At 43.1% G+C, this 25,625-nt stretch overlaps 2 protein-coding genes across 3 annotated transcripts in view; one reads left to right on the top strand and one right to left on the bottom strand.

Annotated features, from left to right (window-relative positions):
• Positions 1-941: 941 nt before the first annotated feature.
• On the bottom strand, positions 942-22,465 carry ACTR5 (actin related protein 5). 2 transcript variants are annotated; one of them, XM_072112155.1, is made up of 9 exons: positions 22,370-22,465; positions 7,605-7,834; positions 6,102-6,271; positions 4,795-5,012; positions 3,957-4,118; positions 3,765-3,875; positions 3,535-3,674; positions 2,276-2,408; positions 942-1,653 (listed from the first exon to the last, which is right to left on the bottom strand). In XM_072112155.1, the coding sequence occupies exons 1-9, from the start codon at positions 22,436-22,438 to the stop codon at positions 1,393-1,395; spliced, it is 1,494 nt and encodes a 497-aa protein (XP_071968256.1). In that variant the 5' UTR covers positions 22,439-22,465; the 3' UTR covers positions 942-1,392. The 2 variants fall into 2 exon arrangements, with proteins under 2 accessions (XP_071968256.1, XP_071968255.1); XM_072112154.1 differs by lacking the exon at positions 22,370-22,465 and adding an exon at positions 9,734-10,152.
• Positions 22,422-25,625, top strand: part of ARHGAP40 (Rho GTPase activating protein 40) — a 42,142-nt gene continuing 38,938 nt past the window's right edge. The window contains exon 1 of the mRNA XM_072112152.1: positions 22,422-22,654. Coding sequence (XP_071968253.1) covers positions 22,437-22,654 — 218 coding nt within the window. The 5' untranslated portion in view covers positions 22,422-22,436. The remainder of the gene's footprint in view (positions 22,655-25,625) is intronic.

The raw sequence follows: 25,625 nt of genomic DNA, 5'->3' as shown, positions 1-25,625 counted from the left end.
TCTCGCTTGGCACCTACTACAGAGATGTAGATAAGGCAGAACTGTATCCTGAAAAGAACTGTAAAGTCAGTTCTGCTCAGTCATATTATTTGCAAATGCTACAAGAGGACTGATACCTTTGGTGCATCCTTAAAGGGTCTAGTTTTTACCACCAGTAACAGCACCACCAGTTTTAAACTACCCCTCAAGTAGGGCATGAAATATCCTTCACTTTATTCCCTCTTTTCATCACATTTGCCTATTAAAAAAAAAAAAAAAAACTTTTCTAAAGTCATGTGAAAATAAGCAAAGAAGAGTCATATTTGTCTGAGAGGAGTACAATTTTGGGGCTGGACGAGAGAGTATCACTACAGATAATAATTCCTTTATTTATATAGCGCACACAGATTACGCAGCGCTGCACAGAGCTTGCCAAATCAGTCCCTGTCCCCATGGGGCTCACTATCTAATCAACCTACCAGTATGTTTTGGAGTGTGGGAGGAAAACTGAGGACCCAGAGGAAAAACCTACGCAAACATTCCTAGCTTTGGTTCAATAGTACCTCGAAGCATGGAGGGGGTGTGGTGGTATCAAGACTGGTGTTGAAATTCCAGTCTGAAAATTCCCCCTGCCGGTGGTCCTGCACCCATATCAACAATGTTTTGCTGGAAAACTGACAGAGACTATAGTAAATGTGATGGTCGGAGAATGCCAGAAACTGGTGGGGACAGAGCCATAATGAATATCCCCATGGAATCTCATATTTCAGATCACATCTAACTTGTGGCACTGTGAGCTTCACAACCTGCTTGTATGACTATTTTTGTAGCTGACAGAACCACAAGCCTTCTGAAAGATGTATAGAACAATACAGCAGCTTTCCTTGTTCTATACAGAACAGAAAATATCAGCGTCTGAAGTGAAGTGACGTTTGGAAGAAATGACATTGATGACGCTGAGATTTCCAAATAGTCTGAAGTTTTATTACAAAAATAGATATAAATAAAAAAGTAGAGACATTACTAATATTTCCCCTGCAGGGTACAGATTGTTTCATAGACCCTCTGTCATAGTGAAACGATTGGTGGGCTTCCAGCAGTGATGGAGGATAAGAAGCTCTCAGCTGAATGCTGTGCTCCATAGGCCCCAGATGGTAATTCTTGACACTCATTGGAGTCCACACAGCACTAACCTGCTATATCCAGACCGGACGCCAGTCACCGCTTCTGTCTGGTAGAGGTCACAGCCCTTAGACCTGGCACCATTTCTCATGGATGTCATAAGAACGCCATAAGATGCTGCATGACTGCTGTTCACCTCTTTGATCTGTCAATCTGACGCTGAAGAGCTCCGCTAATCCGGCTGCGGAGTCTCTTTAGTGCAATGTCAATCCTACACAGTGCATGGGGACCCTATGATGGGGCAGCGCCTGTGTTACTCTGTGGGACAGACTCCGTCTCCTGGCTGTTGGCTGGGGCTGCGCTGCGGGGAGCGGGTTTGGGCAGACGAATGGCTGTGTAGCGATTGGAGGCCACGTGCTCTTTAAGGTACTCTCCTCCCATCTCTTCATAGTCTTTACGGCTTATCCAGCCCTCATTCGTTACCAGATTCTGGATTGCCCAATCAGAGGCGCCTTTCCAGGTGTCCAGAACAGGGTGAGAGGCCAGTGACACCTGTGTTATATAATAATAACCATTTAAAAAAAAAAAATTCCAAATTTTATAAATAACAAAGAATGACAAGTAATATAAAGCAATAACTAGTCAATGAATTAGCAATACATTTAGAAAAGAATGCTTAAAGGGTTTGTCCACTTTCAGCAAATAACTGATATTGCTTGATACAACTTTCCAATATACTTTCTGCATCCATCCCTCACGGTTTCCTAGATCTCCGCTTGCTTCACTGTTTACTTGGTCATGTGATGTCATACAGATGCACGGCTCATTCGTATCACAGAGATCAATGAGAACTGTTGGATATAACAAGCCGGGCACCTGTGTGACATCACATGACCAGGGACCGCTTCATATACACAGGAAGTAAACAATGAAGCTTCCTATAGAATGACAACAAGCAGAGATCTAAAAAAAAAAAAAAAAAAAAAAAAACACTGAGGAATTGATACTAGTATATTTTAAAATTGTATAACTTTTTTATTACACAATCCATATAAATTATTTGCTGAATGTGGACAACCCCTTTAAGGCATTAAAACAACATAAAGAAAAAATAATATACATAAATGTATGTATCTACATAATATATCTGTCTCTCTCTAAATACTAACCATACCTGGAAAGTGGAACCAAACGGCCTCATCTGCAGCAGTTCCTTCTCCATCCGCGCCTTTATTCCCGGATACATTACATTACCACCAGTGAGGAAGACATTCTGCACCATCTCCTGCTGCACCTCTTGTGGGTACCTCAAGGAGATAGAAAATGATGTATCAAATATAGTACAGTTCACACCACAATGACTCAGGACATACATATGCCATAGATGCCTCATGCAGTTCCTACAAATCTCTGTAAAATTTTTCCTCTATTTGGTAGTCAAAGACACTCCCCCTGTTATGGGCTTAGCTATCCAGGAAAGGGGCGTCTCAAACTACCAAGTCACCATTCACAGTAATATGAGAAGATGATGGACATTTTACAGAAATGGAAAGAATTGGGATGGATCAGAGGATCCATTAAAGGGGGTTTTCCATGAAAGAAAGTTCTCAAATTTTAAACCGCTAGTGATATTTACAAACTAAAGATCATTTTAACCCCTTTACAATTTTACTAGTATTATTCCTATTTTTGGTCCTCCCAAGAAAGGTCAGGAAGAATCCATTGTGTGAGCGTGGACTCTCTAAGCAGACACGTCATGAATTATCTGTACTATGAGATGTCGTATGCTGGCTGACAGTGTGGTTAGATCATCAGGGTACAGGGTTTATCTACACTTTTATTTAGCTTCTGAACTTTCTACTAGTATCTGACACATAGAAGATACGAGACAGATCAGAGATTTTGAGATCCATAAAATGGATATAAAACACAATGACATTCTCATCTCTGCTAAATCACCTAATCAATAAAACGGTCAGCCCTGCTATAAAGACAGCTTGTCTTGTAATGCAGGGGGGAGGGGCAAGAGGCAGAGAGCACTGCAGTGTACAGACAAGAGAAGCTATTTATTAGAAGAATCCGACCATAGGCAGAAGATTTACAGTCAGATGCAGAGGCAATCAAAATTGTAAACATGAGGACTGATAGAGACATTGTTAAGAACATTTAATTAGAGATTGTGTTATTTAAGAATCTTGTCTTCATAGGAATACTCCTTTAAAGAAGAGTATTTTAACCATTTATTATGCATCTATTGTGAACTGCAGTATCCCTTTCATTCTTCCTCCTTGCGTTCCTTTGGCTATAACCTTCAATGGAGTTTCAGAAATATACATGGTTAACTTTCTGGTATATTGGTGAAGTAAATGAAAGATGGGGTTGTGATTGATCCGATTGTGATTGAAGACCTTCTCCTATGGATATCCTACTCACCGATCCAGCACAAACTGCATAGTCTCAGCCAAGCCTGCCTGGTCCTCCCCTATCAGAGATGGCTGAAATAGGACCTCAGGAGCCCGAATTCGCTCTGTGCCCAGATACATCTGATGATACTCTGCAATGTTAAACATAGGCTGCAGGGATAAGAACGAGTTGGTATATTGTTAGATAAATTGTCTAGAATCTTCAATGCGAGGACATGTTAGTAAAGAAATTATCAATACCTGGACACTTGTCATGGTCTTCTCAGGTTCCATCTGCTCCTCAGAGTCCAGAGGTTCCAGTTCAGATATCCCCTCCATGTCTTCTGTTTCTCCTCCCACAGTTTCTGGGGTCTAGAGGCGGGTTAAACAACAATGTATATTCTTTCTGTACACTGAGAGTGGCTGGCTGGATTCTAAGTGACAATGACTTACCTGTGGCTTGCTGTCTATAGAGTCCCCGAGGACCCGCTGCCTGCCCTGCTCCACGGCCATACTGAGCTTGTGAATGTAAGACTGTAGTTCTTCTGCGGAGTCCATATTCAGCTCCATCAAAGCTTTGTGGAACTGCTCCACATGTCCATCCTCCAGAAGTTCCTATACGTCATTACAATGTTACAAAGGTCAACGTGGAGTCCGTGAAGTTACTAAATGCTGTGGTTAGCAACGAGTCTGACCTCTGGGACAGAACCCATTATCCTGAGAATGCCTCCGCTGATCTAATCACAGTTTTTATTTATATAAAATTGCCCCATTAACTGGCTTTGCAAGGAAATCACAGCACAGCTCAAGTCACGTGGTGGGTGCCTGTTGAAATACCCTGCACAGCTGGGTGACCCATCTGTGGTTCTATAGAACCTAGGAACTTTTGGTGCCATATTTAATATTAGAATCTCATCTTTTGGATCACATCAGGCTTAAGGTTCTGTGATCTATGTAACTGGAGGTGCAGGCGGTCAATAAAAAGGCAGAAACTGGATTATTATGTACAGCTCATGTTTCCACCTATATCGCAACTGCCTGTATCTCCCATTCGGTACATAACAGAACCACAAGCCTGATGAGACGATTATCTTTAATATGACACCAGCAGCATGTTACTAGGTGCTATAGAACTGAAGATAGGTGTGTCCAAACTAACACTCCACTTGAGGCCTCTAAAGTTGACTCATCTCAGGCAAACTATAACCCTCTTATTTTTATATATTACACACAAATTGTAATACATTGTGCATGTAGCCATAGAAAACCCCTCTTGAACAAGCTGCGTTACCTGCACATACAGAAGCCTCTCCAGCCTCTCCTGGTCTTGCTGTAGCTTCTCTTCCCTGCGTCGTGCGTTCAGTTCTTGCAGACGTCTTAGCTGCTGCTGTCTGCGCTCCTGCTTCTCCTCCGATGGCACAGCGCTGCTCAGGAGCTTGGAAGAAAAGGGCAGCTGCATCTTGTGGACGTTCTCCTCGTAGTAGTCAGGACAGCGCCACTTATGGAGCTCTAAAAATGAAATATACCTAAGCAATTTCTAATGCGCTATGTATCTAAGAGAACATTTGAGTAACCTTCAAATAATCAGAACAGTTGGTTAACAAATCTGAATTGTTGGGCACAGTTAACAACAACAGGGGCCATCAAGAATTGTGATACTGAAAGATATCAGGTCTCTTGGTATCCCTGCATCTTGGAGGCATGATGTGGCCTTGTTCTTTACCAAGCACAATTCTATACACCTGGTAGTGGCCCTGTACCATTCACCTGTATAGGACTAAGCTGCAGTAGTAGACAACAACTAAATGTATGGAGCCAATTCTTGTAAATAATGAAGAGGCTAAAGCACTTGCCCAAGTGCCACAGCCCCTTCAATTAACTGATTGGCACCTAATATACCCTAATATATTAAAGGGAATCGGTCACCAGAAGGCACAATTTCACAGGCTGCAATAGGCACTCATAGTCCTTTACATAACTGTTAAGTTTCAGATCTCTGCTCCCCTCCATTCTTGCAATATCCCGTGATAAAAATTACCTGGCTCCCCCCCCCCCCAACAAGTCCTGGCCCGGTCCCAGGTTCATGGCTCTTTTCAAATCTAACGTTCGCTTGTCAATTCCTTCCCCTCTGTCACAACGTGGTTAGCGTACCTGAGCTCTGCCAAGTCGGAAGGCGCGGAGAGGGTCGCATGCGCAGTTCGCTTCCGGGCGCATCGCGGGTGAAGAGAGAGTGTAGAGCTCACCACACACGTACAAGGTTTGCTGCAGGGTGAGCCAATGTCAGAGAGGGAGAGTAAGGAGCCGATAGGATGTGGAGGGGAAGGAATAGAATATTAACTAGCTGGGGCAGAGCCCCGTTAGAACATTAGATTTGAAAAGAGCCATGAACCCGGGACTCGGCCAGGACTTGTTGGGAGAGAGCCAGGTAATCTTCATCACGGGAGCAGAGATCCGTACATGTAATGTACTATGCAGTGCCTATTGCAGCTTGTCACCAGTGAAATTTTGCTTACTTGTAACAGGTTCCCTTTAAACTTACCTTGTTAATATAACCCCCCCCCCCCCTCAACTCTATCTCTCCTGGATGTTGTGCCTTACCTTCCATATAGTCGTCGGGGACATAGCAGTGTTCATGTAGAATCTCCTCCATGCGACTTAATGTGATAGCGGGGACATGTCCTGGGTACTTCAGCTGCATAAGCCGGTGGAGGTAGGTCACAGCATGGAAGCCCCCAATATTCATACGCCTGCAGTTCTTGCCATCCAACCTACAAAAAGATGACTTATAGTAACAAAAAAAAAAAAAGAGAGAAGGCCACAGCATCCAATATGATGAAAAAAGGTTAAACCTTTATTCACACAGACATAGGAAAAACTGCATTGTTTCGATTCGCCATGAATCTTTGTCATGGCGAATCGAAACGTTGCAGTTTTTCCTGCAGTTTTTGGATGCTGTGGCCTTCTCTTTTTTTTGTCTTGGACTATGGATCCTGCACACTAGGACCCTGGGCTGCGTGCATCAAACAAAACAGCTTTTGGTAATTATATAGGTTGCTGTCTTTTTTCATAGTAACTAAAAATCATCACCCAAAAAGAATGACCTCATTACCGAAAACATTAGGCCATTCTAACACAACTTCTCTCTAAGGTCCGGGTGCACAACCATTGTTGTGCACTTGCGCTTCCAGTTGAAGACCAACATGAAGCCAGGACTATGAACCTGCATAAGGTAAGAAAACTTTCTTTGTTTTGTTCACCCCCTGCCGTGCTCCCCTAGGAGTGATACATAAGTCCTGGAAAAGTCCTTCAAAGGACAGCAGTCAGTGAGATGTGGGACACCAAACCACAAACCTCCTTATGGACCGGGGCTTTAGTGTCCCAAATTTCCCTTTAGCAATTCTGTCTATGCTCGCCACAAAAAAAAAAAAAAAACCCTATACAGCTAGTCCCAGGTTATGTACAAGATAGGTTCTGTAGGGTTGTTCTTAAATTGAATTTATATGCAAGTCGGAAGTGTACATTTTATAATTGCAACCCCAGACAAATTTTTTTTTTATCTCTGTGACAATTGGATTTATAAAAGAGTTGAATTGTCATAAAAAAACAGGATCAATAATAAAGCTTAATTGCAGACACATTTGATAACTGTTACAGCTGATCGTTGTAGCCTAAGGCTAAGGTACAGTAACTTACCAATTACCAGAGGTCCGTTTGTAACTAGTGCTCGTCTTTAAGTCCAGAGAAATCCGGAAAATGGGGTCCCATTATCACTGATGTTGGGAGTAGCAGGTCATGCATGTGCTATGCTGCTACATTCAATGTTCTCAGAAATTGCTGAGCACTCAGACAGCAACTGGGAATGCACGAGATACCCGAGCACTTGCTTGGCAATTTCCGAGAACACTGAATTTCTGTCACTACCTTAGAAGTAAATGGAGTTTCAGGACGGATACTCTACCTGCCATGTGACAAAACTATGAGAATAGGACCCCCGTTCTCCGGACTGCTGGCTCAGACCCTCAATCAGCTTGTTAGAAATGCACTGTCATGACATCTCTCTATGGCTGCTGTCCAGTCTATTTGTCAATGTATAGGACTCACCTGCCATTCAGGATGGGCAGTACATGAGTACAGTGATAGCCGGAGGATATGACAATAGCACTGGGGGGCATGGCTTCCTTTTTGTTATGATACAAGCTGTACAGTCCATCAATGCCAAATGACACCTTAGGAATCCGATAACACTCGAAGAGGAGCTCGGACATCATCTGCCGGACGTGAAGCGGGGTGCAAGGGGCTTCGGTAAACACAATGGGATGATCAACACAGCCCTGCCAGGGGAGACAAATGTTTTATTAGATCTGTAGCCATGGCCCCTGCACGGAGCTCAGAGATAATCACATCCTGCCTGCACATCTTGAAGAGAGGGAAAGCTGCAAACTACAAACTACCACCAGATAAGTAATCCGGGGGAAGGGGAAGGCAGGCACATTGCTGTGAGATGTAGCAGAGCTGAGACATCTCATATCTCTAATCTGTCTCATTTCTCTATGTGTCACTACAATGTCAGAAACCATATGAAAGTGTATATACACCTGTACACTCATAATCTAACCACACAGAACTAGATTGATCCTAATGGGCACATTTACTTACCCGGTCCACGGAGTTCACATTGTCCAACAATAATGCCCTGTGCCGCGATTCACTAAGATCGCGCACTCGATATCCTGCATGTGTCGCGTCCCCGCTCAGGTCCGACACAGTTCACCTTCTTCCTGGTGCATGTAAGTGCTTGGGCTTGTGACACAATTTGCACTTAGTCCGAATCAGTGGGATCCCCCTCATCACCCCCTTGTGTCGCAAGGAAGCCAGCGTGTGCCAAAATCCCAGCGCAGACACTTGTTAAATACCTGTGCAAGCCGTGTAATCCAAAAAAAAAAAAAAAAAAGGTACACAGTCTGAAGACAGTGTGCAGCGCGACCCTTAGTAAATAAGCCCCATTGTGGCTGCTTAGAGATTCCCCACCCACACCCTTGGATTTTGTCCTGAGCAGCCTAGGGAGTGATAGGCGCTAAAACAGCATTAACACTGAGTAACATTTTAAAGTAAGGGGTTAAAATTATCTTTATTGTCTGAGCATCACTAGGGGAGGGGGGAGGGGGGATGTGAGAAGTTTCTATTGTGGGAAAACTCCTTAAAGTAAAGCAGCCTGTTGTGGCTTTTTTCTGCTCCTTTTCTATTGAGCAGTGTATCTGAAAGCCTGTTTTTGCTCCATCCACTTCAGACAGACAAGGAGGCTAATAATTAACTCTTAAAGAGGACCTGTCACCTAAAGTAAGCAGCTCCTAGTGCTTCAACAAACGCCACAGTGATAGCCGGAAACCTCCGGTAACGCTATCTAACACTGCGGCGGGACCGCCCTGCTCGTACATAGGCCGACAGTGACTGCCGCACGCTAGTTGGCAGTCACCTCCCCTAGCCACGTCCCAACCCCGCCCCCTCATGAATACATCGGACAGCTTTGCGATCAGCCCGACAATTACACTGTACCCCGCCACAGTGTTAGATAGCGTTACCAGAGGTTTCCGGTAACACTATCACTGTAACACTGCGGCGTTTGATCAAGCACTAGGAGCTGCTTACTTTAGTACGCAGCTCCTAGTGCCGATAAATGGGGTGACAGGTCCTCTTTAAAGAATTTGCGCCTAGAGAATATTTCCTTCAAGGTTCAGCTAAGTCATTAGACAGTTTAATATAATTTATTATAGAAATATAAATTTTTCCATTATCATAAACTTGAAAAACTAAGCATGTGATCGCACCCCAAGATAAATATGAACCCCTCTGACCCCCCCAAAAAGACAGATGTAAATGTCCAGACTAAAGATAAATGACCCCCTCTAATCTTTTTTTCTGTGATTTGTGCTGTCCATGACAGAATCCCACTCATTTCTACACAAGAGCGATTTCAACCTGTAGACTGGGGTACTAAACCAATGAGATCATGTCTGGCGCCTCTCGCTCAGGGGTCCCTAATATTGCGCAGGGGCTCCATCTCTGGGCATTGAAGAGTTGCCGTAGCAACAATAGGACAAGTGTGAAAATATATTGTAATGGTAAGAAAACCTGAGTAAAAGCACTAAAAAGTAGTATGAATTATAAGCAGATGTCTGAACAGGAGAACACAGACAAAAACACATAATGTCATTAGTAGTGTATACAGTCACCTGTGACGTCACGCCCAGCCTCTGGAACACGTGATCACACAGCAACTCCTGCAGCTCCAGGTTCACCGGCAGGTTCTTATCAAAGGGCGTCCGGAGCAGCCACCGCAATGGCTCCAGACTCGGGATGTCATTACCCACACGGCTCAGGCTGCGGGCCCCGCCGCGGCTCCGGGCTATGACTGAGCGCAGCTGCATACTAGGCCCCGCTCCCGCCCAGCCTGCCCGGAGCTGGAAGGAGCCATTGTCCAGCACCAGCACTGCGGCTCCGTCCAGCTGTGGCTCATGGACCGGGTCAGGAACCGCCCGGGCATCCCGGAACGTGTACACGTTACTCGCCGGTCTGGGCGCGGCCATTTTGCACAGTATGTCCGTCTACAAACATGTCCGCCTAGACACTGAAACAACGTTCCGAGGAAGAACTGTTCCTAAGCTAAATCCCGTCAATTTTGGTTTATACGACTACACCATATTTACACACAAAATGTTTAACTTTTTTCTTATTACAGGGACATAATTAAGAAATATATTTACATATAAAATACAAAGTAGCCTGAGATGAGAATACATGGCTCATATTTGGAAAAAGACTAATGCGGCCCCTACTAAACTGTTTTTGTAACTCACTATAGGCCAGTGATGGCAAACCTTTTGGAGACCGAGTGCCCAAACTACAATCAAGACCCACTTATTTATCGCAAAGTGCCAACATAGAAATTGAATTTGTGATTTATACTCCCTGCTCTGTCACAGCTTTCATTCATACCAGCACCCTGAGGACATCAATAAAGCAGAAAATAGGAGAAATTTGGATGATCATTGTAGTTTCCCTTCATGGTCCCATAAACAGGAAGAATTGTCAGGGCCGGAGCAGGAGCTACAATGATAATCCAGATCTGTCCACACCTTCCCACTCCTCCAGTAGTCCCAGGTAGCTCTGTCGCTTTAATATAGCTCTGTGCACAGCAAGTCCTGGGCTGTCTGGGACTGCAGGAAGATACCTGGAGTCCTCTCTGGTGATAGCCTGGGTGCCCACAGAAAGGGCTCCGAGTGCCACCTCAAACGCAATTTGAACACATTCGGGGCACGTTCACACGTTGTGCTTTAATTGCATTTTCATGATTTGCCTCATTACATTACTATTTACATTTGTTAACGCACGCGTTAACAAAATGTATGCGTTCACGCATTGTTAATGCATGCGTTAACGCATGCGTTTTGTTAACACAAACGTTAACACACATGTCCTATCTTTCCCCGTATTACGGCGCTGTGCGCCATTACTTCCTATGGAGAGGGGTGGGGGTGAGCTGCGCTCACCTCCTCCTCCTCTCCCCGTGCTGCCGTGTGCCCGCCGTGCCACGGTGCGGCGGGCTCACGGCAGTGTGAATGTAGCCTAAGGCCCCTTCCACACTAGCGTTTTTCACGCGCGAGTTCTGCGCATGCTTTTGACGCGCAGAACTTGCATTGCACTCGGTCCCATTGTTTCCAATGGGCCTTTCCTCATTTGCGTTTTTCCCGCCCCATTCAAGTCTATGGAGACGCATCAAAAGTGCATTGCACTCGCAAGCATTGCAAGTGCAATGCGAGTGCAATGCGTTTTAAATGGATGGGTTGCTAGGTGACATGAATAATTCCCCTGCTCGAGATCGAGCATTTAATTAAAAAAACACAGTGAAGAATAGAATAAAAACAGTGAACACAGGATCATTTAAGTGAAAAACACAGTGAAGAACACAGTGAAGAATGGATTACAGATGTTCGGCACATCTGCTTACTTGTCGGGAGATGCGCACGGAACGGTGCAAACAAAATAGTATGTGAAGAACAATATATATGTGTGAAGAAGACATTGCAGATGTTTCCATATATCTTCAATGTGTTCTTCACACATTTATAGATGCCGAACATCTGTAATCTATTCTTCACTGTGTTCTTTACTGTGTTTTTCACTTAAATGATCCTTTGTTCACTGTGTTCACTGTTTTTATTCTATTCTTCACTGTTCTTCACATCTGATAACTTGTCGGGAGATAATATACGCGCGGAACAGTGAAGAATAGATTGCAGATGTTTACATACATCTGCTAACTTATCAGAAGACATTCTTTTTCAATTAAATAAAACATTTTATTCCCGAACCATGGTCCCTTTGAAAAATGCTCGAGTCTCCCATTGACTTAAAAAACGTGTGTGAAAAACGCACCGAAAACGCAAAAAAACGCGAACAACACGCGCGTGAAAAACGCAAAAACGCTAATGACTCCAAGGAAAAATGGAACAAAAACGCAGCCAAAAACGTCAGTTTTTCACGCATTGCACCCTGACGTGAAATGCAACGCTAGTTTGGAAGGGGCCTAATACTGTCAAAATCCATCATAATAAACCAGGGACACTTACTCTTCGATCCAGGCTCCGTGACCGTGGTAATAATAATAATAATATTTATATAGCACCATCATTTTCCTTGACGCCTTAGAAATCATAGGGGACATATACAAATATAATATAACATTACAGAGTACAAACAGCCATATGGAACAATAAAAATAAGGGCCCTGCTCACAAGAGCTTACAGTCTATGTAGTAATTGTCTTATATTTGTTTTCCATGGCCCCCTTCCTTCTAAAATCAACTTTTAAAATTATGCTAATGAGCAAAAGACTGGGGTTTTGTTGCCAGAGCCCCTCCATGCTGCAGTTTCACAGGCTGTTACACTGTGCAGGAGCACTTCCTCGCGCTGACTATGTGCTCACCACTTCTAAGATTACAGGTGACAGGCCTTCTGCATCTGTGAGTAAGTATCCCTGTTTATCATGCATGATTTTGTTGGCAGATTTCCTTTAAGGCCTTACTACTTGCATTTGGGAAGTAGCAACCTGTGTCCCACTTACAGGTATTTAAGTCTAAACAGATATGCATTTAGGGACATAATTTGCACATGTATTTAGGTAGTTTTTCCGCCAGTATAGTGTCTCAGCTGCACCGTGCGTGCCGCAACACAATACTGTGCACCTAAAGCAGCGTTGCAATGCATATTCGCACAGCCCACATCATTTATGTAGCTAGTCCGACATAATTGTGGCACACGTCCATTAAACTAAGTGCACCAGAAAGAAACTGGTGCAGTCAGTTTATGCGCGATTGGCACATGCAGGGTGCGCCAAACTCATGAACCCGTGAGCAAACTGCACATTAGTGAGGCAAACTGCACATAGCTTATTATTACTGTGTAAAGACTAGTAAAACAGGTTAATAAACATTGAGAGATAGTTCTAACTGTGTATCTCTATCCCTAAGAGAAACTGATAATTTTCCACAGCTATAGTTTATATTGTTTTACCGAAGAAAAACAGACTTTTTACCAGACAAGTAGACAGATTGACCTTTAGAATGACAGGTGCTGTCTGGAAAGTTGTTTAGAATATTATGGGGAGTCAATGTAAATCTATATGAAAACACTTTATCATTGTTTTTGTGCTGAAATGTAATAACTTCTTCCCTGGTAGAGATATATAAGGAGAATAGTCCCAGTCCTCATTGTCTTGTAGTTAGAGAACAGAGCCTGGAGGAGAAGGCTACCAGTCTACCTGAGCAACCAGAAGAAGAAGCTGTGATGGGGTAGACCCTGGGCTCCTTGCCTGTGACTAAGTTATCAGCCTTCTGAGAAATAGAGGGACAGCTATCCCAGTCTTTTCCTCAGCATTAACCCTTCTTCTGCCAGGGAGGAGATTGGAGAAGTCAGCTCTATGATTTACATGTTTTGTACCTGAATCTTCAGTAAAGATGGAAACTGTTCACTGCTGACCCTGATTCTCTGGACTTATTTCCCACTGGGTTGCACCAGGCCTTACCATCCCTTCCGGAGAGCAGCAACACGTGGTGACACCTCACCGGTGCCTGGTGGACCCAGCAAAACGCTGGGGCCACCCCTAGCCCCGGCACTTCAGTGTGTGCACCTAAAGCATGACTAGCCACCGCACTACAATTGATTCCAGGGGAGGAGTGGAAAATTGGCTCCTCATGGATCCACCTTTTCTGCGCCCCTCTTCACGACCACTTTCCAAAAAGTGTCCGGGGAAGCAAAAACCCTATTCACCCAAAAAGTATTTGTGCAAAATGAAGAAAAAGATGTTAACCTGTGGTATGTTCCGTTTTTGACCTGAACAAGGTGGTGATAAATGTCCCTTTCATGTTAGCACTAGAATGTGTATCCAAGCCTTGGTTTCCACATAGGTTTGAGTGTCATGGTGATCATGCATACACATTGTTGCTTCCGTGGGACTTACCTAAGTAGCTGGGCACAGCCAGCTCTGTTATTCCCCTAGATATTAAATGGTGTGGTAGGTACTTAAGGGATGTAGTATGAGAGAATCCCCTGAGTATGGGCACATTGACATCTTATTTTAAACCTCTGTTCTAAGGATACGCCTGGAGAAGTCTCAATATTTTCTTACAAAGCAGTTACATATTCTGTATGCTAAAGAGCTGCTGCTCAGGGTACTTCCTTACAAGGACAGTGACATCACTGGGGACCGCCCTGAGCATACGCGCAGCAGTGGCTGTGGATGGATGCCATACAATTGTATCTGTCCCCCATTGCCTCCATTGGCCTCCACTGAGCTTACAGGTCTCTCAGCAAGAAGGAGCAGGAAATAATGGCCACATACTGCATCTTTCCATTCTGTGTTTCCTGCTGGGAGCTCTGTATACTGTACAAACCAGGACAATAAAGTAAGTCGCCATCTGTCAGTATAGTCTGTGGATATGTTCAGCCAATGTTCCAGAAGCTTTCCTGACATATATAGGCTGAGCTTATCAATAACAAACAAAATGGAAATGTATCCCAATATATAACCACCTCAGGCCTGACACTAGGCATAACACCATGTAGCAATTCCCAAGTAATACACAGGATAGCGGATAACAATTTGATTAGTTGCGGCCTGACCGCTCAAACCCAGGGGACCATTCTCGTTCACTGATGAAGCAGCAGATACATCAAGATGCTGCAGCGAGTGCACAGGAACGCCCTGCGCCAGCCCATTTCCCACTGGCCGCACGCCCCCCCCCACCCCCCTTCGTGCCCCCCAGCCTGCAGGTTGCGGGAAGGGGAAAATAATTGTAAGTGCTAGCATTTGTGATTATTTCAGGACTTCTACACCACTGGTATGACTCAGAAGCCCTGATAAATACCCCCCAATGTTTCTACCCCATATAAACCACATGCTCTGCCTCTCTGATATGTAGGCAGTCACCTCCTAAGTATTTCCAGTGTTGTATAATAATGGCTTACTGATTTGGCACAGAGTTGTGTGATTTATCATAATTAAGTGTCATAGTTTGTGTAAATGACCTTCCAAAGAAAGAAAATGACAGAGATAATATATTAGAGCAATATGACACAACGTTATTTCCATGCAGGATATGCAATAGTCATGTGTTTATGGTTATGTGTTAAATGCATGTGGCCATCAATTACAACAGGGAACATTTACGGAGAGTTCACAACCGGCAATAATATTGGAAAAGCGGAAACTAGAAGAGGGGGCACTGAATGATGACGCTTCTCACCTGAGAATTTTCCTATTTTCTCAGTGACAGCAGACATATTTCATGCAGGATTCAGAGATGTTATCTGTTAAATGGAATCTGTCGTGTTTATAATGCAATTCTATCTGCAGGCAGCATGTTATAGAGTAGGAGAAGCTAAACACATTTTAGACAGACTCTGTCTTAAAGGTAGGACATTATAGAGCGAGAGGAGCCGAGCAAAGCGTATCGAGGCCCCTTGCACCCAACGGTGTGCTCACCTGGGCCATACTTTGGTATAGCATACGGCTGGGTTCAGGAGGGGGATTATCTGACCGTTCCTCTGACTGCTGTAACACTGTACGGTGGGCCAATATGGCCACTCAAATGGATGACTGTATTGCCCATTGAATAGAATGTGGCCGTCTGATACCAGTATTAAAACGGAACGGGTAGCACACTGCCCTATATAACAATCATAGAGTACTAAGTGCAGACGGCATGTTGAGGATCTGAGCAGATTGCACCTAGTATTCTGTCTGAAGGCAGTGTGCTATAGAGCACATCGTACATAGTGACCTAATGGCAGGGGAAATGTTATAGAGCAAGAAGAGCTGAGCAGGTTATACATAGTGTCCTATCAGCAAGCAGCGTGTTATATAACAGGAGGAGCTGAGCAGATTATTCATAGTGTCTTATTTGCAGTCAGCATCTTATAGAGCAAGAGGAGATGTACAGATTTTACATTGTGCCCTATTTGCATATAGTTTGTTTCATGGCAGGAGGAACTGTACAGATTCTACATAGTGTCCTATCTGCAGGCAGTATGTTATAGAGCAGGAGGATCTTAGCAGATTGTATATTATGTCCTATCTGCAGGCAGAACATTATAGAGCAGGAGGAGCTGAGCAGATTTGTGAATAGTTTTCTAGAGAGTGTATCAGGCTGTAAAGGGGCATGTAAAAGATGTTATTGTCAGCGAAATATCCCATATAATTACGAACCTGAGTGAAGTTGGCCCCCCCACCTTGTTCAAATCAAACAAAATTGGTGTCAAACGTTTGTGCTACGTTTGTGCTGGTTTGTGCAGCAGAAATTTTTGTTTGTGCCGCTATTGTTTTTGAGATTTTAATGAAAGTTTCCAGAGGTCATCAGAGGTCAACCAGCCCCCCCCACATTGCCCAAATCAAACAAAACTGGTGCCGAACAATTCTGCTACGTTTGTGCTGGTTTGTGCTGCGCAAATTTTTGTTTGTGCTGCTTTTGTTTTGAATATATGAACAAAAAATGAAAGTTCAAAAGTTCAAGCAGCCCCCCCACATTAACGGAATCTAACAAAACTGGTGTCAAACGTTAGTGCTACGTTTGTGCTGCAAAAATTTTTGTTTGTGCTGCTATAATTTTTAAGGTATGTCCAGGTGTTTGAGGTGTTTAGGATGAACTGGTAAAAAACAAACCTAGTGACACTTCCCTGATTTGATCACCAGGGGGAGCTAGCAAACACATTGTACTTTGGAAGAAATGAACTCTGATGACCTCTGCAAAAAAGTATGAATATATTAAAAATGATAGCGGCACAAACGATAATTTTTGCTGCACAAACCAGCACAAACGTAGCACTAACGTTTGACACCAGTTTTGTTTGATTCGGTTAATGTGGGGGGGCTGGCTGAACTTTTGAACTTTCATTTTTTGTTCACATATTCAAAACAAAAGCAGCACAAACAAAAATTTGAGCAGCACAAACCAGCACAAACGCAGCAGAATTGTTCGGTCCCAGTTTTGTTTCATTTGGGCAACGTGGGGGGGCTGGTTGACCTCTGATGACCTCTGGAAACTTTCATTAAAATCTTAAAAACTATAGCGGCACAAACGAAAATTTCTGCTGCACAAACCAGCACAAACGTAGCACAAATGTTTGACACCAATTTTGTTTGATTTGAACAAGGTGGGGGGGCCAACTTCACTCAGGTTAATTACGACCCTGTATCAAACAATACAAAACTTAACCATTGAACCTAGACTCTTCTTTCTGAGGATATTATCCCAAGAAACTGGCAAATATTTTTTCGCAAAGGGACTTAAAAAATGCAGTTAGACTGCTCCTTATATGTCATGAGGGACTTTTGATGGAATCTACATCTACTTTCCTCCTCGCATTCTTTGTCCTTGTGGGCTGTACTATGATCCTAGTTGTTGTTTCTGAGCAGTTCTTCACCTTTCCGATGTTTGCTTATATGAATACCATTGTGTGGGCGATGTAGTATTTTATTCCTCTAGTCAGTGAAGGATTAGATTTTTGCATTGGTGTGAGAAGAGCAGACACAGAACGGATCAGACTAGAATTGTAGCACGAAAGAGAAATCGGAACCGATACAACACAGTGAGTGGTTATACATTAAGTTGGGTAGTCCAGAATCCAGAGTGGTTATACAATGTATTTCATGTTTTGGGGATATGACTTTATATACTGTAATTGTCATTGTTGTCCTATACATGAGACCTTATTGTAAAGGCGGGTAGTGGGTGAGAATTATTGCCCTGTACCACTACCTCCATATTAGGGCACATTCACACCAGCATAATACAGCTCCATAGGACATCAGAGTTGTAAAGGCTCATTCTCACCATTGCTCCCTGTAGTTTAAGGTAAGCTTGGACTTCACATTATAATAAGTGAAACAAATTGGTCATATCACTTATGTACCTTTATGTTATACTGGTGGTCTGACTGTATTCTCTGTTGTTTCTTTTAATGTTAAAAAACTAAAAATATGGATAAAAAAATTAATTAAAAATGAAGTAATGCATTCACCATTGGAAGTGTAAATATCGCTAAAACCATAACGTAGGTTTCCAAATCCAATTTGTGCTGGTTTTTTGCTTCAAGTTTGGGGTGTAAATTCTGTAGTTCAGCCACTTTTAACCCTACACCTAGCAAAAAGAGATATTCCGTCTGGAGAATATAAATTACATTTAACGTATGTACCCGAGTATAAGTCAAACCAAGTACAAGCCGAGGCAACTAATTTTGCCACAAATCACTGGGAAAATTCATTGGGGCACATTTACGTACCAGGTCCTGTCACGATCCCCGCTGTGCATTGTCCGACGATAATGGACTCCGTTCATTAAGATTGTGCGCCCGATTTTGTGTCGCTTAGCCGATCAGGTCCACAGGAGTTCACCATCTTCTTCCCAGTGTATGTAAGTGCATTGTCTTGCAACACAATTTGAATGTTAAATCCTGCGCTCAGTCCGAATCCGTTGGATTGTCCGACAACCTCCCCCATTTTGTTTCACATGAAAGCTGGCGTGATTGCACCAAAATCCGATCGCATGCGCCACAATTCTCTTTTAAATGCAGGGCGAATCGGTAGTCGTCGGAATATCCAAATGCTCTGCGTGGCTCCTCTTCTCTTCTTCACTGGTAACATAGCGTGCAGAGACAGTGACACCAGCAGTGACACCACCACATCATAGTGTGCGCCGGCGGGTAGAGTGCTTCGACGCGTCTCTGCCCGCTCTGTTACCAGTGAAGAGAAGGAAGAGGAGCCACGTGGATCATCACAGTAATATTGATGGAGATGGCTGTACAACATTTTGGATATACCTGTAAATTTTTCTAGATTTTCTAGTTAAATAAAGTGAGAGGAATTATCACTCTGTCCTCCCAGCAGCCAGAGGTTGCACAGTCTCTAGAGGCCCATGTGAGGGGCTCCTGATACATGATGAGGGAGAAGACAGCACAGAGTTGGAGCTGTCTAGTAGCCATGATGGTGTTAGATGCAAACAAGCACAAGGAGTGTGAATTTCACTCATACTTTACATTTCTTTTATGTACATGGCAATCAGTTAAGGGCTGCAAGGATGGGGATAAAAAGAGTTTCCTTCTGTCCCCAAAACTGAATGTGCGCTTCCAGTTTACACCATGCATCTCTCGTAATCCTCATTCAAAAAGGGGAAGTCTAGTAACCTAAAATATGCCTTGTTATGGGTGGAGGAGGGGCAGTATTTTCCATCTATAACTAAGTATTACCAGTAGGAATACACAAACTGCAATCTAGTAGAGAATGATAAAACCTGAAAACTTTCTCCATGTACTGTATTCCTGCACACAGATGTAGCAGAGCTGGGGCTGTCATTTCACAGTCTTGCTGTAGCCTTGCTTGACATATTACTGTATTAACCTGTATCACATAAAATTGTATTGTCCGAAGGAGTCCTAAGGGTGAAGACACACATGGCGTTTTTGGGCCGTTTTTACTAAGTGCGTTTTCAGATCGTTAAAAACGCATGCGTTAAAAACGCATCCGTTTTTTAAAAACGCATGCGTTTTTGTCAGTTTTCCCGAAATTGCACAATGAAAAACGGACAAAAACGGCCCAAAAACGCCATGTGTGTCTTCACCCTTAGGCAAAGTTTCACTTGTATTTAACTGACTAACCAGAAGGTCTCAGTCACCTGTCCATGTAGCATTTCTATTTGTAGGTCATAAGATACACTTATGTGAGACATTTTTTCACTAGGCAGTCAATTGTTTTACCTCTGATTGCTAAGATTTTGCAGTATGTGGCTGTGCGGATATAAACATGGAAAGAGATTTACTTTAAATTTCATTGAATGCAAAGATTTTGTATGGATTTCGACATTAAATTTAATGGAGAGGAAGAAATCAGCCATCAAGCCTACAAGACATAACCAAGCTTAGCAAAAATCAGTAGCCATGTGGGCGCTGTCACACAATAGCGTTTTGAAACTGAACCAAAACGGACAGGGGCGGATCACGGCCAAATGCCATGCTCCCGATCAGCTCCCGATGTTTTGTATTGTCTAAATACAAGACTCCGGATGCTGATTCGCTTGCATTTGCATTAAATTGCATTTGCGTTCAGCCGCGACCCAACTCAAAACGGAATCATAATGCTATCGTGTGACAGCAAACTTTGTGTACATGAGGAAGAACACCGCTTCTGGTCATTTCTGTGCTTTGTATTTGTCTATGTCAGCTGATACCTGAGCTTCTGTCCATAATGCTAAAGAGATAGAATCCAGCAGAGATTTTAGAGTGAGAAACAGATTAAGAAAAACGGAGGAAGAATGATAACAGCCAAAATAAATGGAGAAAGTGACACTTTGTTCTGACAAAATGTTACAAGGTTACATGTGTGCACCGGAATTTATGCAAAATGTATCGAAAAGTTAGAAACCATTTAATATAAAAATAAAACACTATATTGTCCATCCTGATGTTCATTGAGAGCCGCAATTTTACTGTGTTTTTACTGCGAGTTGCATGGTTTGGGGTCACCGCAGCATGAGGAACTGTATTGCGGGGTCACAGCATTAGAAAGGTTGAGAACCACTGACATAGACAGAATTCAATCTCCAGGACATACCCAAAAATCTGGGACTGTTCTTCTCAATCTGTACACCAAAGTCGTGAGGGACTAGGGATAGGTTCTCATGTGAGCTCCAGGATAAACTCTTTATATATTACAGTAGTTGAAGACTTTGCTGTGGATTACACAGATCCATATAATCCCTCTGTACAACTGGCCTTCAGCAGCAACATGCTGTGACGACATGCGTTACTGTTGTGTCCAATTACAGGCTGAAGCAGGGCGACATATGACGACACATCATCATTGATGGACAGACAAGGCCGTGTTCACGTGGTCGTTTTGAGGCACAATCCAAACCTGCTACCCTGAGGCCGTGTTCACACATGGGCCCACATTTATCAAAGACAGTGGGGGACATTTACTATGGCGTTTCCGCCTGTTTTGTGGCGCTCTCACCACACGTTCTGCTCTCAGACCTATTTATTAGCTGACGGCTCCAGAAAAGATTACTTTTTCCGTCTGCTCCGACTCTTCTCTGAAAAGGGGCGTGGCTTTGGCGGAGTGGAAACTCAGACACAATTAATATGTGTCGCAGCCATTTTTGGGCGCTGTAAACTGGCGGAAAGTAGACCAAAAGAAAACTGGTCTAGCAGGGACTGTTGGACACATTTCTGGTGCTCGGGACAGATTTTGGTCCCAGGGACAGAAAATGGTCTCGGCACCAGAAATGTCTCTGCACAGCTCTACAATATTAAATGTGTATCTTCTTTCCGAGAGCAGGTCAGTAACAAAGCCAATGCAGACACCGACACTTTAAGTAAATGTCCCCCAGTGTGTACTATGTGCAGTTGCCTGTGTAAAGTGCAGGGGGCACGATACTGGGGACATTTATATAAAGTGTCCCTACCTTGGGTTGGTTTCCGACTAGCTGTCAGTAATAAGGTACATATTTAAATTTTCTGTCCCAACGCCAGTTTTCAGGACCCAAATAATGGAAAGGACAGATATTAATTGTATTGGAGTTTACATACCATAAAAACCATGCCGCTTTTTGGAGTGTAGTCGAAAAATCTCATTTTCTGGCGCCAACCACTAATAATAATAATGCTTTATATAGCGTACACAGATTACACAGTGCTGCACAGAGCTGCCAAATCAGTCCCTGTTTCCAATGGGGCTCACAATCTAATCAACCTACCAGTTTTTTTTTTGAGGTGTGGGAGGAAACTGGAGGACCTGAAGGAAACCCACACAAACACAGAGAGAACATACACAGTCTTTGCAGACATTGACCCTGGGACTTGAACCCAGGACCCCAGCGCTGCAAGGCTGTAATGCTAACCACTAAGACACTGTGCCGCCCTATGGGTTGGAAAGGAAAAAAGGTGGTGTGAGCAACACAAAAAAAGTGGAAACCCCATAGTAAATGTCCCCCAATATTCATGCAATCTAAATGCTATTTATGCAGATTGTAAATGCAATCTACAATGTACATGCAGCGCGCTTCATTTCATGCCCTCTGTACGTCCACGTTTGATGGACATTTATAACTGCAATATAGAAGACAAGAAGGAACTTGTGCACAAAACCATCCACATGCCACTTCTGTATTTAGTCCTACATTGCGACATTTGTCTCTGAATGTAACATCACTGTATTACAAAGCGCTAACAATTCTACTCCAGAATGAAACCCAGCTCTGCTACATCTGTATAGTGGTAACAAGCATTGGAGTTCATGCATGTACATCAGCCCCACATACCAGGAGGCATGTCACTGCAAACCGACTGCTCAGAGGCAACAGACAGGCATGAAAAGAGGAATTATTCATGGGAAGAGCGTATTGTCCAGGCCATGCGCATTGTCCATGGGAGCAGCTGCAGCTGGGAAGCCTTAAAGGATCCCTCAGTAGTTGTGCTCCTCTCCTTCCCCTCCTCTTTGTGGCAGCTGCTGTAATCAGTAGGAGGAACAGGCAGCCGCTCCAGGGGCTCACAGGAACTTCTGGACTTGCAGGCTTTGTGACTACCCAGTGTCTCCCTATGAGCAGGTACTGTACACCCCTTTAATTCCCCAATAAGTGTTTAATACATTCTAAGTTGCAGGTGTGAATTGTACAGTCATAAGTTTGTTTTCTTATTTGCTTCTATCAGCAAAATGTTTCAATTCCTTAAAGGGATATTCCACTTTTGGGAGGAAGGGGATAATAATGCACATCCAGTGTATAGACATTGCAGTTTATGAGTTTATGGGGCATTGATCTTCTTGGGGTTTCGGTCAACTAGAGATGGATGAGAATTGCATTGTATGATGGTGTATACATGGTATATAGTCAAATTTGATTCCCATCTTGGGTTTTTTTTTTTTTTTTTTTTTGGAAACGTGTTATCTTTAGCTTTGGACCGTTGACTGATTTTTTTTTTTTTTTAACAATCGAGCTATAGCTGAGAGTTGTATGTGATCTTGTTTGTTGACACTAAAGGGTTAAAATCAATTAGTAGCTCTACAGAAGGTCTTGTGTAGCCCGAGCTTTACATATGATGGGATCCTGTTTCATCTTGTACATACAGTAGCTCTCGCACGGGGCTGGATTACAGCTGGATGCAGCCTCAGGCTAGGGCTACACCTAGACTCTGCTGGAGAGACTTGGCGCAAGCTGGAAAATTGGTGCAAAATACTTTATTTTAAAGAGCACGCTACCCAATCGCTTAACAGTTGCTGTGATTTTTGGGTGTTTTGTAACAAAGAAACATCATGACATTAAGTTATTTAAAAAATACATTTTATTCATACATTTGTGTCAGACCCAGAATGGGATAATAAAAGTTTTTATTACAAAGGTTTTGAAATAAGTTTTTTGCTTTTGCATATAATATCAAAATAGATGCATTTTGAGTCCTAAAGATCAAAATAACCTATCATAAAGTATAGAAAAAGATAACAACATAGAAATAAGATTAAATAAGTCACATGAGGCTGGTGACACGTGTGGCGTTATTGTTGCGTTTTTTTTTTTTTTTTTTTTCATTGTGTTTTGGCATTCTTGATCATATTTGTATATTGACTTTTTCAATGCGTTTTAGGTTAAAGTGTCTTAACTTGGTGTTTTCTCCCCTGCAATTTGTCTGCATTTTTGAGGTGCATTTTTATTACGCTTTTCAATTGCACAAACGGCATGGAGAATAAGATCACTGTGGTTTTACAAATTCCAAGAGACAGAGCTAAATGCAATTTAGGCCGCGGTCACACGTACCGCTAGATGCCCACCGCTAGATGCCCGTTCATAACGCGACACTAGGCTAGCGCACAGGGGGAGGTCCTCGGCCCGAACGCACATGCGTTAATAGGGAAACGCATGCGATCGGTTTATCAATCGCATGCGTTTCCCTGTTAACGCATGTGCGTTCGGGCCGAGGACCTTCCCCTGTGCGCTAGCGTTGCGTTATGAATTGACGTCTAGCGGTACGTGTGACCGCGGCCTTAGCATTGCACAACAAGCATTGCGTTTTTACAAAAAAATGCAAGCAAACCTTTGCAAAATTTGCAACAGAAAAGCGACAAAAACTCCTTGTGTGTCACCGGCCAGTTTTGACCAAACTGAGTAGCACAACTTGTTGACAAAGTAGCCTACTGTCACTACTCGCAGTGCTAGACTATATCACATGAGAATGTAACATGTAGGGGCACATGTACCTTTGTTTTGGCTTTCTGCGCCTGTCTTTTTTTTTTTTTTTTTTTTGGTCAGAAAAAAGTTGGAGCCCTATTCCTGAGGATGGGGCCTAACTTGCTGATTGGTGGGGGTCCCACAGATCACTAGAACGGGGGTCTGATGTACCTGTCGCAACCCCTCGTAGCACCACAGAGATGGCAAGCCATGGCTCGTAGCCAGGGGCGTCAAATTGCTAGACTCGCGTAGAAGTGGAATACATGTCACTCCCAGGGTAGCTCGGGTGCAGCGAATAGGGCACAAACCCGTGTAGAACCAGTTATCAAAATAATTCGGCACTCAATTTTGCAAAATAGAAGAAAGTCTTTATTCATGATATACAGGCAATCCAATAATTCCAGTGTGTAATGTTTCGATCCACTTTGGGATCTTCTTCAGACCCTAAAATATGGAGAATAAATATAGTTCCATCATATCAGCATGTAACATCTTATATCAAATACAATGGAGAACCAAATCAAAACATAATAATATACAAAACTGTGCGCCAGCGATAATATTGGTATGCAGGAACAAAATAGTAATAAACAAGAATTGGGAAGTCTTAGGTCTTTCGGATTCCTAAATGAGAGATGCATAAAGCATAGTAAAATGTTTAGGTTTACCACCTATTCAATAACTATAAGGAAGTAGATAACATGGTCATAGTTTCAATAAAAAGGTCTTTTGTTCAAAAAGTCACTAGCTAACTAAAGTTGAAAACTGTTTTTCTACGCCTGACAGCGGGTATGGATTTGCAAGAAGTCGCAACTTTCACATCTGGAATCGGGTGATAACTTTGCAGAAAATTAAACAATGGCAAACTTTGGAGGAAAGTTTTCTTGGGTGCAAAAAAGGAATAAAAGCCACGCCAAAGCAAAGGTACAAGTGCCCCATAATGTATCAGGACGTAACAAGCACATAGGAAAACCATTAATGGAAGGTGAAGACCGTGACTGCTTTAGGACAGAATCTGCTTAAAAAAAAATGGTGCATTTCAAAACACTGACCCATATTTACTAGAGCCCCTGCGCCACTTTTCTGTTGGACTTTGTACAGGTATTTAAGAAGTGTCTGAGACACATTCGTGTCGCCGCTGCACTACACCTGACACAACACAAAATTCTGCACTGAATGGAGCGCAGTTGGACCCTGCACCACATTTTTCATCCGACAGAATTGTGTCCGATTGTTAAAAGTGCACCAAAAAAAAAAAAGAGGTACCCTCTGTCAGAGCAGTGCAGGGGGTGCCAAATTCATGCAGAATATGCGCCAGAAATCCTGAATCTGGCTCCACCTGCACACTACACAGGTA

Source organism: Engystomops pustulosus, chromosome 6 (assembly GCF_040894005.1).
Source record: "Engystomops pustulosus chromosome 6, aEngPut4.maternal, whole genome shotgun sequence".
In the NCBI taxonomy this organism is placed as follows: Eukaryota; Metazoa; Chordata; class Amphibia; order Anura; family Leptodactylidae; genus Engystomops; species Engystomops pustulosus.
Note: the sequence above shows the minus strand (reverse complement) of the source record. Positions and strands in the feature narration are given on the sequence as shown.

What these genes read in the sequence shown, in the direction of transcription:
- ACTR5 (XM_072112154.1), bottom strand. Translation starts at nt 10,087, where the DNA reads ATGGCCGCGCCCAGACCGGCGAGTAACGTGTACACGTTCCGGGATGCC. An exon ending in GGCTGGGCGTGACGTCACAG is followed by an intron (nt 7,835 to 9,733) that starts GTGACTGTATAC and finishes CTCCCCTGGCAG; the next exon opens with GGCTGTGTTGATCATCCCAT. An exon ending in CTATAGACAGCAAGCCACAG is followed by an intron (nt 3,876 to 3,956) that starts GTAAGTCATTGT and finishes ACCCGCCTCTAG; the next exon opens with ACCCCAGAAACTGTGGGAGG.